General features: G+C 40.7%; 1 protein-coding gene across 11 annotated transcripts in view; it reads left to right on the top strand.

The window, feature by feature from the left end:
- Positions 1-14,252, top strand: part of SYNE1 (spectrin repeat containing nuclear envelope protein 1) — a 598,390-nt gene that overhangs the window by 485,715 nt on the left and 98,423 nt on the right. For all 11 annotated transcript variants that reach the window (XM_061624165.1, XM_061624156.1, XM_061624155.1 and 8 more), the window contains 6 exons: positions 3,590-3,744; positions 4,985-5,132; positions 7,246-7,340; positions 9,526-9,760; positions 10,873-11,067; positions 12,134-12,259. In XM_061624165.1, coding sequence (XP_061480149.1) covers positions 3,590-3,744; positions 4,985-5,132; positions 7,246-7,340; positions 9,526-9,760; positions 10,873-11,067; positions 12,134-12,259 — 954 coding nt within the window. The remainder of the gene's footprint in view (positions 1-3,589; positions 3,745-4,984; positions 5,133-7,245; positions 7,341-9,525; positions 9,761-10,872; positions 11,068-12,133; positions 12,260-14,252) is intronic.

Here is a 14,252-nt window from a genome sequence, read left to right as displayed (position 1 = left end):
GAGCTGTTTGCAAATTGACAGTTTGATATATCATTTAAATCAAGCTGTTGTTGTTGTTGTTATGTGCCTTCAAGTCGATTATGACTTATGGCGACCCTATGAATCAGTGACCTCCAAGAGCATCTGTCATGAACTACCCTGTTCAGATCTTGTAAGTTCAGGTCTGTGGCTTCCTTTATGGAATCAATCCATCTCTTGTTTGGCCTTCCTCTTTTTCTATTCCCTGCTGTTTTCCCAGCATTATTGTCTTTTCTAGTGAATAATGTCTTCTCATTATGGGTCCAAAGTATGATAACCTCAGTTTCATCATTTAGCTTCTAGTGACAGTTCTGGTTTAATTTCTTCTAACACCCAATTATTTGTCTCTTTCGCAGTCCATGGTATGCGCAAAGCTCTCCTCCAGCACCACATTTCAGATGAGTTGATTTTTCTCTTATCTGCTTTTTCACTGTCCAACTTTCACATCCATACATAGAGATCAGGAATACCATGGTCTGAATGATCCTGACTTTAGTGTTTAGTAATACATCTTTGCATCTGAGGACCTTTTCTAGTTCTCTCATAGCTGCCCTCCCCAGTCCTAGCCTTCTTCTGATTTCTTGACTATTGTCTCCATTTTGGTTAATGACTGTACCGAGGTATTGATAATCCTTGACAAGTTCAATATCCTCATTGTCAACTTTAAAGTTACATAAATCTTCTGTTGTCATTACTTTAATCTTTTTGACGTTCAGCTGTAGTCATTTGTTTCAAATCATTACTGGTTTCTGCTAAGAGTATGGTATTGTCTGCATATCTTAAATTATTGATGTTTCTCCCTCCAATTTTCACATCTCCTTCATCTTGGTCCAATCCCACTTTCCGTATGACATGTTCTGCGTACAGATTAAACAAATAGGAATATTCACAGTTTGGAAGTCCCTTTGTGAACCATCAAAACCAGTCCTAATCCTGTGGATTGCGGGGAAAAGAAGTGACCTACCTTAAATGTGAGGAGAACTATGAGACTATCTACACAGAATGGAGGAGCCTCATTGTTCTAGTTTCATGTTTGTATTTTTCAAAGGCCGGAAAGTATAAGGCAGAGAGATCAAAGGGTGTGTTGCTCTGGCTTTGCACTACCCAAAGGGTTTTTTTGTCCTCCTCGGGGATTGTGGGCTTTTTATAGCAAATTCTGCGACAGAGAATGCTACCTTGGCAGCCCTGAGTGTTAATGTGTCTCTAGTTGAAACGGATAGGACAGATATCTCCACCTCCTGCCACCAATGCTTCCAAAAATTTATCCCTTCACATTTATTTATTTAAAGATTTCAGTACCACCCTTCACCAAAAATGGTCACAGCGGTTTACCAAAAATAAGGTAATATAACAACATAATACATAATAAACAATAACTTTAAAATAATTCTTATAAATTACATGAAAAGCAGAATTAAAAACAACCAGATATGTTTAAAAATAAACACTTTTTTGTCAGGCTTTTAGTGGCTGATAGGTTAAGTCATTTTTATGATATTTATTATGTATTATGTTGTTATATTACATGTGGCCATTTTTGATGAAGGGTGATATATAAATCTCTTTATAAATTAAATAAATACTTTAATAACACTTCTTACCATTTTCCCCTGACCTAAGAATATCACCATACACACTTTCCCCCCCATTTTTCCTTCCTTTTTCCTTCTCCTGGTACTAACTACAGATGCTTATCCCACAGCAGCACAGATATGTGTTGTGGCCCTGAACCTTTGTCCACCGAGAGGCATCCAGACATGTGTTGCCTCCACCCAGGACAGGCAGGGCCACATGATGCAGCTTTGTGGACCTAGGGATCATCTACACAGTGGTTTACTGTGTGTTTCGTGCTACTCACATCTCCTTTTAATTCACATCATTCACATGATGTTACTGGCAAACAGAAGCTATCACTCAGTTTTCCCCCTGTAAATCCATACTAACCCAATCCGCTGATAACATGAAAAGTTTAGAACAATATGGCACTACTCCACACATCTTTGCAGATGGTTTGCTTCAATGTTTTTTAGTGGGCTGGTGAATCATCACTTTCTGCTACTCCCCTTTCTCCATCCACTAACTCTCCCATGAATTGCATTTTGTTTCCTGTGATTTATCTAGCAACTTCCAACTTCTCTGTGTGTCCCCCTTCACAGTTTGCTGCAGCCCTCCCTTCTTTCCTCTCCTTCCTGAGTAAACTTCCTTCACTCCTTGTAACAGACTAGGAATGGGCTCCTTTTCCACAGTAATCTAATCAGAATTGCCACTAGATTATTTCTCATATTCTCTATCTTTGCAGAGAGAATTTTGACGTAACATCTCTCCGCGCCTGGTTTCCAATTTTGTTTTATTCTTCTGATTCCTTTTTTTAAAAAAAAACACTTTGAAATAATTGATAATGTGATAAATAGTTTTTGCAATGTATTTTCTATCATTACAGAGTTGAGAATGATACAAGTGGAGACTCATGAATAAATATCGATTAAAATATTGATAACTCTCCCCAAAGCAAAAATTATAGAAGAGATTGGAAAAATGCTAAGATACTAAAGGGGAAAGGAACTGGATCATTAACAGCCAGCAGGAGGGCACACTTAAAAACTAACCATAAAAAAAGAGAGGATTACATCCGTATAACAGACCAGGAAGAAGAGTGGTGGCTGGTGACCCCACTTCTCATCAACTCCCAAATAAATTCTCTCCTCCTAACAGACTAGTGTAAAGAGGGGAGGGAGAGCTGCTTGCACAACTGAAAGAACTGATGGCGAGCTGGGAAAAGGAAGAAGAGGAGGGGGCAGGTGACCTCACTTGTTTTCAACTGCCAAACTTCAAGAAGCAGTGGGTGCAGGAGGGAGTGGAAATATTAGCCATGCTGTTCCTTCCTAGAGGAATGCCTACTTATGTGAATGGAAAATAATGGATTTGCAGCTGCCGTTGAGCATGAAGTGTGGACGGTGCAAATCTATTACGATGGTCAAAGCAGTGTATTTGCTGCAAAGAAATGTTCCAATGTAGATAAGCCCCTAGACAAGCAGAAGAGGCTCCACCCCAGTTCCTTCCCTGCCTAGCCCAAATTTAGAGCAGCATTTTCTTTCTCAGTGTTTGCTTTACAGAGCAGGTTCTCAGTGTTTTTTCTCAGAGCATTATTTCTTTTAGCCTTATCTACTCCTCTCTATACTTTCTGCTTTAAAAAAAGTTTGGTTTTTTCCCTCTTACATTATTTTCCTTGTTATTCCTCTGTCAGAGCATGGGGCCTATAGGGAAAGGTAATATCTACAGAGAAAAAATGGCTCACAAAGAAAAGTCAATTAAATTGACTTTTGAAAAATGCATTGTGTGAGATGCTTCAGGAAAAATAACTGTGAGTTGTTTTTCCAATTGCAAATAAAAGTTTAAACTAAGTATGTTTTCTTGTTGTAATGAATGTGCCTAAAATATAAAATTGTGCAAAAGTGAAAATCTACATGAAATCTACATCACTCCCATGTATGTTAATTATAGCTATCTGATGATGATTCACCAACATAACCCATTTCATCTGTTTACCTCTTTATTCCCTATCACTGTACAGCGCCAGATGTTAAAATTCAGCAGCGTGGCACCAGATTTAGATCGTCTAAATGAGCTGGGATATAGACTACCTCTGAATGATAAAGAAATCAAAAGGATGCAAAATCTGAATAGGCATTGGTCCACAATTTCCTCACAAACCACAGAAAGATTCAGGTAGGATAGGTATAAAGGACCAAAGTGTTAACTTAGGCAGAATGAAGCTTTACTATAGTTAGATCAATCTGATGCTTCCAGCCTTGGTTTTTGAACTTGTAGAGTTTCGAAAGGTTGGGAGAGTTGTAAGAAGGTTGTTGAATTCAATTGTTTTCCTAAAAAAAGTGTTCTTAAAAACATAATCCTCTACATCAGCCTTCCCCAACCTGGTACTCTCCAAATGTTTTGAACTTCAACTTCTATCATCCTAAGACAGGACAAGGTACCAGGCTGGGCAAGGTTTCTCTACTTCCCGTGCTACAGATTAACCCACAAGCAAATAGACCCCAGAAGCAAAACAAGAGCTAACAAAGTGTATCATGGCAAATACCCCTCCAAATTGAAGGAATACTTTATTAAAACCTAAGTTTATATTTTTGCTCACTTCATTGATTGATTGTTTAGAAAAATTATAGCTAACCTTTCCATAGCCAATGGGCATTCCCAGGTCAATGAGATGAAGTGGTAAACTAGTGAGGCAACGTACATGTGAATTTATCTTAAGCCAGGGACTGGCAACAGGAGCCAGGTACCTTTTCTGTGTGCTACTGTGGTAGATTCCCCGAGGAGAGAGCTGTTGCCATCTGCTCTGCTATGATTGAGAGCAACCACTGTGGATGGCCAAATGGTGACACTGCTGCTGCCAGTAAAAGCCATCCAGTGAGCCTCCCAAGAGAACATTTTCTCACCAATATAATGTATGTGTGTGTGTGCACATACACACATGGCAATTGTACCTGTGGGAAGCTTGAGAGAACACATTCCTTAAACTGCACTCCTGTACCCACTTACTTGGGAGTAATCTCCTATAATCCCTAGAGAATTTTCTGCAATAACAGCAGTAGGTTAATCCTGCCATTTATTGAAATAGAGACTGCTTTGCAAAATCAGTTATTTCAAAATGAAAGTAGTTGTGGTGTTTCCTTTATGGACTAAAGGCACATTTTAAGTGGAGAAAACATATTTTTCTAACATCCAATCTAATGAAATAGGCAGGCAGAAATGTGTGTGTTTATATGTACTGTGTTAGTTGTTTCAGATTACTTTTTAATCTATACTTTTTTTCCTTTAAAAGAAGATTCCCAAGATGAATGTCAACAATATCATTTAGGCCAAAACTAAAATGGCTCCCATAAGAACCCACTGTAAGTTTGTTTTAGTAAGCAAGAGCTGTTACTGAATCACTCTTTTATACTTTCAGTAAGCTACAATCTTTCATGCTGCAGCAACAGACCTTCCTAGAAAAATGTGAGACTTGGATGGAATTCTTGGTTCAGACTGAACAGAAACTGGCTGCAGAGATTTCAGGAAACTACCAGCTGCTTTTGGAACAGCAGAGGGCACACGAGGCAAGTTGTCACTTTGATCATTCTTTCATTACAACTTCTGAGTCAGGCTGATCAGTGGCTTCTGTATTGGAGCTCTTGCAACTGGAAGGATTTGTTGTTGGAGTGTTACTTTTGTCATATTTTATCCACCTTCTTCACTTATGTTCATTTGAGCTGTGTCATGTGTGAGCTTGGAAGGCCACTGATAGCAACTTCTATACATATACCATGATATGATCGTAGAAATTGCTGTGGCTGAGATGCACAAGTTCCCATCTCAAATAAAACTACTGAAGTGAGTTGGCTGCATATGCAAGAGAAGAATGTGGCAAAAAGTTCTATGTGAACCAGAACTAAGGTCCACCAAGAGAAAGAGAAAAAGCACATTCCTGTTCCAGCTTTCACATAAACTTTCACATAAACCAGAAGGGGTTGAGTTTTGAGTCAGGTATCTTTCTTTTAAGGTTTACTTTGTCACATGAATTCCAAAGTTTTGCTTATAAAGAAACTATAGTTAAATAGATGAATCTGTATGGATGTTATTTTCTCCTCAGAGGTACATAGGGAGTTCTTGGGCAATCATCTCCTCACCACTGGGAGAGCTCATAGACAGAACCACAATCCTGAGACATTGGCTGGTTTCACACTGCAATTTATTCTATTATTCTGATGATTTCTTACCTGGTAATTTGCATGTTATATTTGATCTTTCACACGACGCACAAGCTAGCTCCAGAATTCTAGTGGAATATAGTGGAAGTTTAGCTCTAATTTCCGTGATAAATGATACCAGAAATAATCCATTAGCAAGGCTGGGAACCTGGAAGATTGCAGGAGTTTTTCACTAGTTGCAGCCACTCATGTGACAGGCATCCCAGCATGCAGTGCATTCCCGCCCTTTAGTTGCACGTGGGGGGGGGGTTGCCTGATTAATGTTGTACTGGTATTCCAGCATCTGAGAAGATAGCAGCAGCATTTGCCACGCACACAGCTGTCTTGATACAACTAAAACAATTTCAAAAATCAGATCCTAAAGGGAGAGGGCTTGCATGGTGACGGGATGAGATCTTAGTCCTCCTCCACAGTGAGGAACAGTGTGCATGGGTGAGGGACAAAAACAAGCCGTGTGAAAGACAGTTGTGCAAATGCCGGTATATCGGCTGAAAAAGCTGCTGTTCCTTAATGCAACAGGTACTGCAGTGTTAAAGGGATTTTAGAAATCAGGACAGAAACGCTATCAGCCCCATGTGTGAAAGCAGCCATTAACTTCCCTTTAAATAGGAAGTGCGTAGGAAATAATGTCTCTGTAGGTTAGTAAGTGAAACCCTTGATCTTTTGAAAATAGTATTTTTATATTCCAGGCTAAAAATGTAAATACATCATTACATTGTTTTCACCTGTAATTTGATTCTGGTTGTTCTTCTCTCTCCATTTCTAAATTGTCCCATTGCAGAAAGCTAACATTGGAGCTTGTTGCCACCAGAGGGCGCTGGGGAACAGGCTGTAAACATACACATGAATGTTCAGTCATGATATGTAAAAAGGTGGTGGTGGGGAACAAAGTGTTTGTTTATGTTTAGAATACAGCTTGTTTTCAGCGTCCTCCCCTCCATATGCCTTATAGAATCATAGAGTTGGAAGGGGCCTATAAGGCCATTGAGTCCAGACCCCTGCTCAATGCAGGAATCCAAAAGAAGTCCTTTTTTCCTAATGTACGGTAGAAGATTAACTTAAACAAGAAAAAGGAAATTATTATACCAAACACATTTGAATCTAGCTGCTTATACACCATACAAAACAATAAATTGTCATTAATATAAAATAGATTTATAATGCCAGTGCTGTCTTAACTTCACAAAGCATAGACCAAATAACCTGAAAACCACAAGAAACCAAGCCCATTGATCCTAATTTATTAATTAGTCACCCGAGCTTTGTAAAACTGTAGTTTAGGTCAATTGTTCCTCTAACCAGTTGCTTTGTTTGTTTTTTGAAATATTGCCATACAGTCTTTAATTATTTATCAACGGAGCAATCATTAAAAAAATTAAACCATTTGTTTTGGAGCCAAGGGCTTCAGTGCCATTTACCTTATTTAATTTTTTCTTCTTTTTTAAATCTTCTGACACACCAGCTATTCCAAGCAGAAATGTTTAGTCGCCAGCAGATTTTACATTCCATCATAATGGATGGTCAGCACCTTCTTGAGCAAGGTCAGGTGGAAGATAGGTAAGGATGTGCAAAACATGATTATTTCTATTTCTGCAGAATTTTCCACTGTTTTGCTCAAAATGTCAGCAACATAAATTCTGCAAAATGTGTTGGATACCCTTGGTTTTCTGAACTTCTGCACATGCATGTGTGTTTTCCCCACTGAAAAAGCAGTCACTCAGACATACACACTGTAGCAATGGGTCAGCATTTGGCATTTTACATACAGACTGGTGGCATTTTACATACCCAAATGCATGCACACTTAACGCTGGCTGTGCCACAATTTCCATTCTATTTTGCTGCACTGGAGTTTCCACATCCAGACAGTGTTGTTGATTTGTTTCCCCTACTTGCTTGCACAACTGCGTATCCAGCTGTCGATGTTCTCCCCCCTCCTTCAAATAAAAATTAAATTGGATAGGATCATACAGAAGGATGGCCTGAGAAAATTGTCCATTTCAGCAGAGATACAATATTGAGACCTTACAGATTATTTATCCTTTATGATAGCTTTTCATTTTTACTATTAGTTTAATGTTTCTGTTATTTGTGGTAACACAAATTGCCAGAGAAAATAGAGACTTTCCCCTGTCCTAGAAGATATATCTCAAAACCTTTTCAACTGGAATGCTAAAAGAGGCTTTTTAATCAGGCAAAAGTCCAGCACCCTTGTATCACAGTGGCCTATAGAAAGCCCACATGTGGGCTCTCTCCTCTTGTGATTTCTAGCAGCATTCTGCTTCCAACACTGGAGGTAGTACATAGCCATAATGGCTAGTAGCCTAAACCTCCATAAATTTGTCTAATCCTTTATTAAAGCCATCCAATTTGGCAGCCATCACTATCTCTTGTGGTAGCAAACTCTATAGTTTATATTTAAAGCAGGGATGTGATCTGTTGGCTGGTGCTGGTTTGAAAGCATTCTGTCAACTTAACAGGCTGGCATCGATTTGAGTTAATTCTGTATCACTAGCTGATGCTTTTACTGATCCTTGGGGGTTTTTCAGTTTAGAAAAAAAAATCAATGTTGATTTTTTTTTAAGGAAATATCGATATTTTGAAGGAAATACTGATAAATTATTATTCTTGCAATCAAAGTTTTAGAGGCAGGGTTTTTTTTAAAAAAAGAAGTGCTCTTTCAAAAATAGCCATGGAAATTCACTACATTAAAATCCAATCCTTGGTTATTGAGAATAAGCTAATTAATGGAAAATTCAGTACCAAATCGAAATTGGATGGAATTCTAGCACATCCCTAGTGTGAAGAAGTACTTCCTTTTGTCTGTCCTGAATCTTCCAACGTTTAGTTTCCTTTGATAATCCCAGGTTCTAGTATTGTGAAAGAGAGAAAAACGTCTCTATCAACTTTCTCCATACCATACATAATTGTATTCACCTCTGTCATGTCCCCTCTTACTCAACTTTTTTGTAAACTAAAAGATCCAATTGGAGTACCTTTCCTAGTAGGGGAGTTGCTCCAGACCCTTCATCATTTTGGTTGCCCTTTTGTGAACCTTTTACATGTTTACAAACTCTTTTTTAGGTGCAGCAAGCAGAACTGTACACAGCATTCCAAGTGTGGTCACACCACAGATTTGTATAACAGCATCAAGATACTGGCAGTTTTGTTTTTAGCCCCTTTCCTAATGATTCCTAACCTGGAATTCACCTTTTTCACACCTGTCATATTCTGGGTTGATATCTTGATTGAGCTATCCACCACAACTCCAAGATGTCTTTCTTTGTCTTCCACTGACAGTTCAGACCACATTAGCTTACATATGAAGTTAGGTTTTTTTGTCCCAAAGTGTATCACTTTTTACATTTTCTTACATTGAATCACAATTCCCATGTTAAAGTCCAGTTAGTAAGTTTGGAGAGATCCTTTTGGACCATTTTGCAATCCCTTTCTTTTTTACCACCCTAAAAAATTTGGTGTCATTAGCAAACTTGGTCACCTCACTACTCATTTCCAACTCCAGATAGTTTATGAACAAGTTAAAAAGTTGAGACCTATCCCAGTCTGCGTCTGTGTTGGAATTGCTTTTTAATATGTTAAAAAACAACAACAAAAAACCCCATTTTTTTAAAAAAAACAATGTTTTTAACCCTTTTTTAAAGATGTCTTTAAAGCTTTTTAAATAAGTAATAAGTAAGTAATAGTAGATATAATCTTTTATTTTCTGTCATTTTTTTAATAGGGATGAGTTTAATCTGAAACTGGCTCTCCTTAGTAATCAGTGGCAAGGGGTGATTCGTAGAGCCCAGCAGAGGCAGGGCATCATTGACAGTCAGATTCGCCAATGGCAACGCTACAGAGAGATGGCAGAGAAATTGCGCAAGTGGCTGATGGAAGTATCTTGTCAGACAGCAACTGGGCTAAGCAGTGTTCCTATCCCACTGCAGCAAGCTAGAGCATTGCTGGATGAAATGCAGGTAAATCTTGGCAGACCCTTTTCCAAATAAATTATTGCTGTAAATAAAGGGATAAATATTTTATTTTATAAAGCTGGAATTAAGTGCAGTTTTAACTTTAAGTAAAAAAACTGAATACACTCATCAGTTATAGGCCCAGCTGGTATAAAAATATGGATGTCATAAAAAAATCAGCCTAGAATCTGACTGAATCCCTGTTATCCATATCTAATTGCTGCTTATTCCCCAGATTTGCTGTGAATATCTTGTTCCAGATGCACTTCCTTGGTGTGAAATTTAGGGAGCCCTTGAACATTCATAATGCTTACTGCTAAATTCAAGTCTTATCTGCAGATTCATAGGCTAAACATTGTAGATAGGTAGGAAGTGTTATGAGCTTGTAGTAACTGGGATAAAATATCTCCACAGGAGGAGAGAGTGAGGGGAAGTCTCTCCAACAGTTGTGCTGATAAATAGTAAAAGAGGATAAGAGAGGCTCTCTTGGAACTCGTAATTTCTGAAACTAAGTGTAGGAAAAGAGAAGGGAGGTTTCAAACACTATTCTGAGAGTACCCGATGTTACAGCTTTGCTGCGTTTAGTCAGTGCTGCAGGAGAGGCCACTGGAAGACCCATGTAAACCTCTGAGCATTATAAAGGAACAGTGGGATGTAAGTATAATGTCTTTGAAAAATGCTTTGCACATACTTTGGACCACTCCTGTAACTATCTTTCTCAGTATGCAGGATGCCTTGTCAGTGATTGGAGAAATATGTAGAGGGAGAAAAAATAAGAGAGGGAAAGGGGAAGATAATGGAGAACGATATGGAGAAAGTAGGAAAGGACCCATTAAAAGAAAGAAAAGGAATGGCAGAAAAAAAGGAGGAGAAAGAGAAAATACCTTAATTTCTCTGTTTTCTGCCCTGAAAAGACCCAAGAACAGCAAATGGAAATTGTGGCACCTTGTTATTTTAAATACCATTAGTCTTTTCCTTGACACAAGACATCTTACTGTTGCAAAACTCCTCTTAGATCAAGAAGAAAATTACTTCTAATCATTTGGGATTTAGAATAGTTCTGATAAAGTTTTGCAAAAATTGGTATTGTGATGGAGGAATGTCATTGTTCTCCACAGTATAAAGAAAAGGTTCTTCTTCGCCAGCAAGGAAGCTACATTTTAACAGTGGAAGGTGGAAAGCAGCTGTTACTCTGTGCTGATGGTGAGGCAGTAATAGTCCTACAATCTGAACTTTCAGAAATCCAGGAGCGCTGGAAATTAACCAGCCTCAGACTTGAGGAACAGAAGAAACAGCTTACATTCTTGTTAAAAGTAAGTTTATTTAATGAATTCAGAACCTAAAATAATACTATCTTATTATGCCTTTGAGAAATACAAAGTCACTGACCCTAGCTCCGTCAATGTCTTAGTTCATGGCTGCATCTTTATAAGAGGGCTGGGGAACCTGTAGCCCTCCAGATGTTGCTGAACTACAACTCCTGTCATCCCTGGCTGTTGCTTGTGCTGGCTGAGGTTGATGGGAGTTGGAGTCCAACAAAGTCTGAAGGGCCACAGGTTCCTCTGCCCTGCTCTATAAGATAGCATCGCTACTTTACATGAATATTGTGTACTAGGGGCTGCCGTCCCTGCTCACTTCACTCACCAACCCCACCTAAACACCACCCTACAGCACTCCCAAGGCTGACTCCCTCTGCCAGACACCACCTAGCCATCTCTCTATCCCCTCTGCCATACCACCTGCTACCACACAACCCTGACTCTGCCAGGTACCCCTAGCCATCCTCTCACCCCTTCACCAATCTCACCCCACAGGGGTCGCCAGAGCCCTCCTGCGCACATTGGTTGCCGAAGCTCTCCCTTTGTCCCTCCATGGGTCTCCAAACGTTCTCCCTTCACCTCCAAGAGTCTCCAAACCTCCCCCACAGCTTTCCAATCTCCCCGCCACCAACTCCACAGATCACCAAACCTTCCCCCCACTCCCCACTTACCTTATGCCTTGCTGCTGCTGCTCACTTGCCCACCCACCCTCCTGCTCTGTAGGCCCCAGCTAGGCCCAGGCTCAGCTAACTTGGCACCACCTGCTAGGCCCCCTGGCCACCCCTCTCATCATTGTTGCTGCCACCACCACCTCACCTCCATCGCAGGCAAGGTTTGCCTCTCCTTGCCCTCCTCACCTGTAAACATCACGGGTAGCGTGACACTTACAAAAATATAATATAGTAAGATAAGATAATCACCAAGTAAAACACTTGGAGTGACTTTGAGGGAAGCATGGAGACCTTGGCCAATGGCATCACAAATTATTGTATCATATGTCTTCTGTATCTTTTCCTTGCCCAATCCTGAAAGGTTAAAGGTATATCATCTTTTTCTCCAGGACTGGGAAAAATGTGAAAAGGGCATAGTAGATTCCCTGGAAAAGCTAAAATTGTTCAAGAAGCAGCTCTCCCAGCCACTACCAGACCATCATGATGAACTCCACACAGAACAGATTCGTTGCAAGGTAAAACACTCTTACATAATGGACTCTGACCCTAAAGTAGATACAGATGCAATGGCATAATGGCAACAGCAGCACTGCAGCATTTGATAGGCAAGTGAGGCAGCCCCTGACCTTGCTGTGTTGTAGCACACTTGCAATAACAACTTACTGGCAGATAAGTAGGCTTGTAATGAAGTAGCTGTATTGGTTGGAATGCCTTTAATATGCTGCATAGCTAAGTCGCCCCCAAGTTATGCTGCTTCAGCCACATCTGATTTCTGCTTAATGCTACACTTTATTAGAGATTAGTGCATCAGTTTGTTCTGCTGTTGCCATCCCCACATTTATTTTCCTATTTATCAGGTTGTAGATGTGACTAGTTGTGACAGGAGTCCATGATTACATCTCCCAACATTTCAAGTTTTGTTTAAAGCAAGCCCCTGGGAGGGCTCTAAGTTTGACTAGACCAGCTGTGCTGGAAGAAGGGGTTGGATTAACCATTTCTACTTGGATCATTTTCAAAAACCTGCTATCCCTTCTCACAGAGTTTGGGGCAATACAGGTAAATTTCCTAAACTGTGTCCCAGATTGCAGCCCAGTCGAACTGCTTAAAGGGGGAAATGTAGTAGGTGGTGTTGTATTTGCACACTTTCTTACCACACAATGCAAAACTAAGATCAGATTCAAATGCTCTAGTGCAGGGGTGGGAAAGCTCCAGTGTGTGGGCCAGGCTTGGCCTGCCAGGGGGTCCAATTTGGTCCACAAGGTCATTTTCCATAAACCACCTATTAGCTGATGGGTAGGAGGGCAGGGTTCAATTGTGCCTTGATTACACTAACAGGCACTTCCGGCCAAAACAGGATTTAGCCTCCCATGTGTTATCCCTCACTCACAGCTAAGGCAAGTAGAAACAAAGGTGCCTTTTGTGAGCATTGGCAGAGCACAGGAGAAGTCCCACCCACTGCTTTGTCTTGCAAAATGCACTTTTCTTTCTCCACTTCTTGTCACTTCATAGGAAGCATCAGTGGAGCTTTCCTGCCTGCTGCCTGTGCTCCTTTCTTTCTCTTCTTCCTGTCACTTTTGCATCCCAGGGCAAAGGATTTTGACAGCGCACAGAACAACCCACAGGCCAATCAAGTGGCATCATAAAGACATCATCTGATTGATATCATCTGATTGATAAGCAGGTTGTCCCACCCACCTGTCAAAGTTGGCCCATGGGAAGGGTTCTCCACTCCTGATCTAGTAGAAACCCTTTTCAGCAGCAACTCTATCAAATGTTTGAACTGGGCCAAAGTGCTAGAACCCAGATACTGGTGTTTCTCCTGTGCATGGAAAGATGATATCAGGTGGGTAGGTAGCTCCACCTAGCACTTGAAGGCAGAAGAGCACTGTTGATTTTTGCAGGAACTTCCTGTTCTGCGTAGCTCCCAGCTCAGTTCTCTTCTGCCTTCACACACAACGGTTGATCGCTCTCTCTGCTCTGTGTTCAGGCCTGTATATTTGTCTCGTATATTTGTCTTATATATTTCTGTGTTTTCCTCCTTTCTACCTTACCTTTCTTCTCTTTGTTAAAAAAGAGAGGTTTTTTCTTTTACTCCCCCCTTCCCCCAGAGCCTTTCCCACAGTGCGAGGCAAACCAAGCCAGGGGATTCCCCTCCTTTCCTCCAGCAGAACCTCACTGGGGCAGGAAGTTTGTAAGGGGCATCCTACAGGAGGACTTAACACCCCCCTTTCCACCTGGACCGGCTTGCTACCGCCGCTCTCAGCCTTACGCCCCCCCATGCGTAACTCGCTACGAATTTAGGCGGCAGCATCTTTTAGGCATCAGCACTCCTTTTCCACCTCAGAACAGCAGCGCTCATAGCGCAAGTCCTTGGAGGAGTCCTTTTCCATTCTCCTACACCAGGGTCGTTGCCTTGCTGTTAAGGGGTGCAACAAGACGTGCCAGCCCCCCCACCCCACCAGCAGCATCAGTGGGAACATAGCCGCTTTGTGGCTTCCAGCCCCCATA

Source organism: Rhineura floridana, chromosome 4, assembly GCF_030035675.1.
Source record: "Rhineura floridana isolate rRhiFlo1 chromosome 4, rRhiFlo1.hap2, whole genome shotgun sequence".
Taxonomy (NCBI): domain Eukaryota; kingdom Metazoa; phylum Chordata; class Lepidosauria; order Squamata; family Rhineuridae; genus Rhineura; species Rhineura floridana.
Note: the sequence above shows the minus strand (reverse complement) of the source record. Positions and strands in the feature narration are given on the sequence as shown.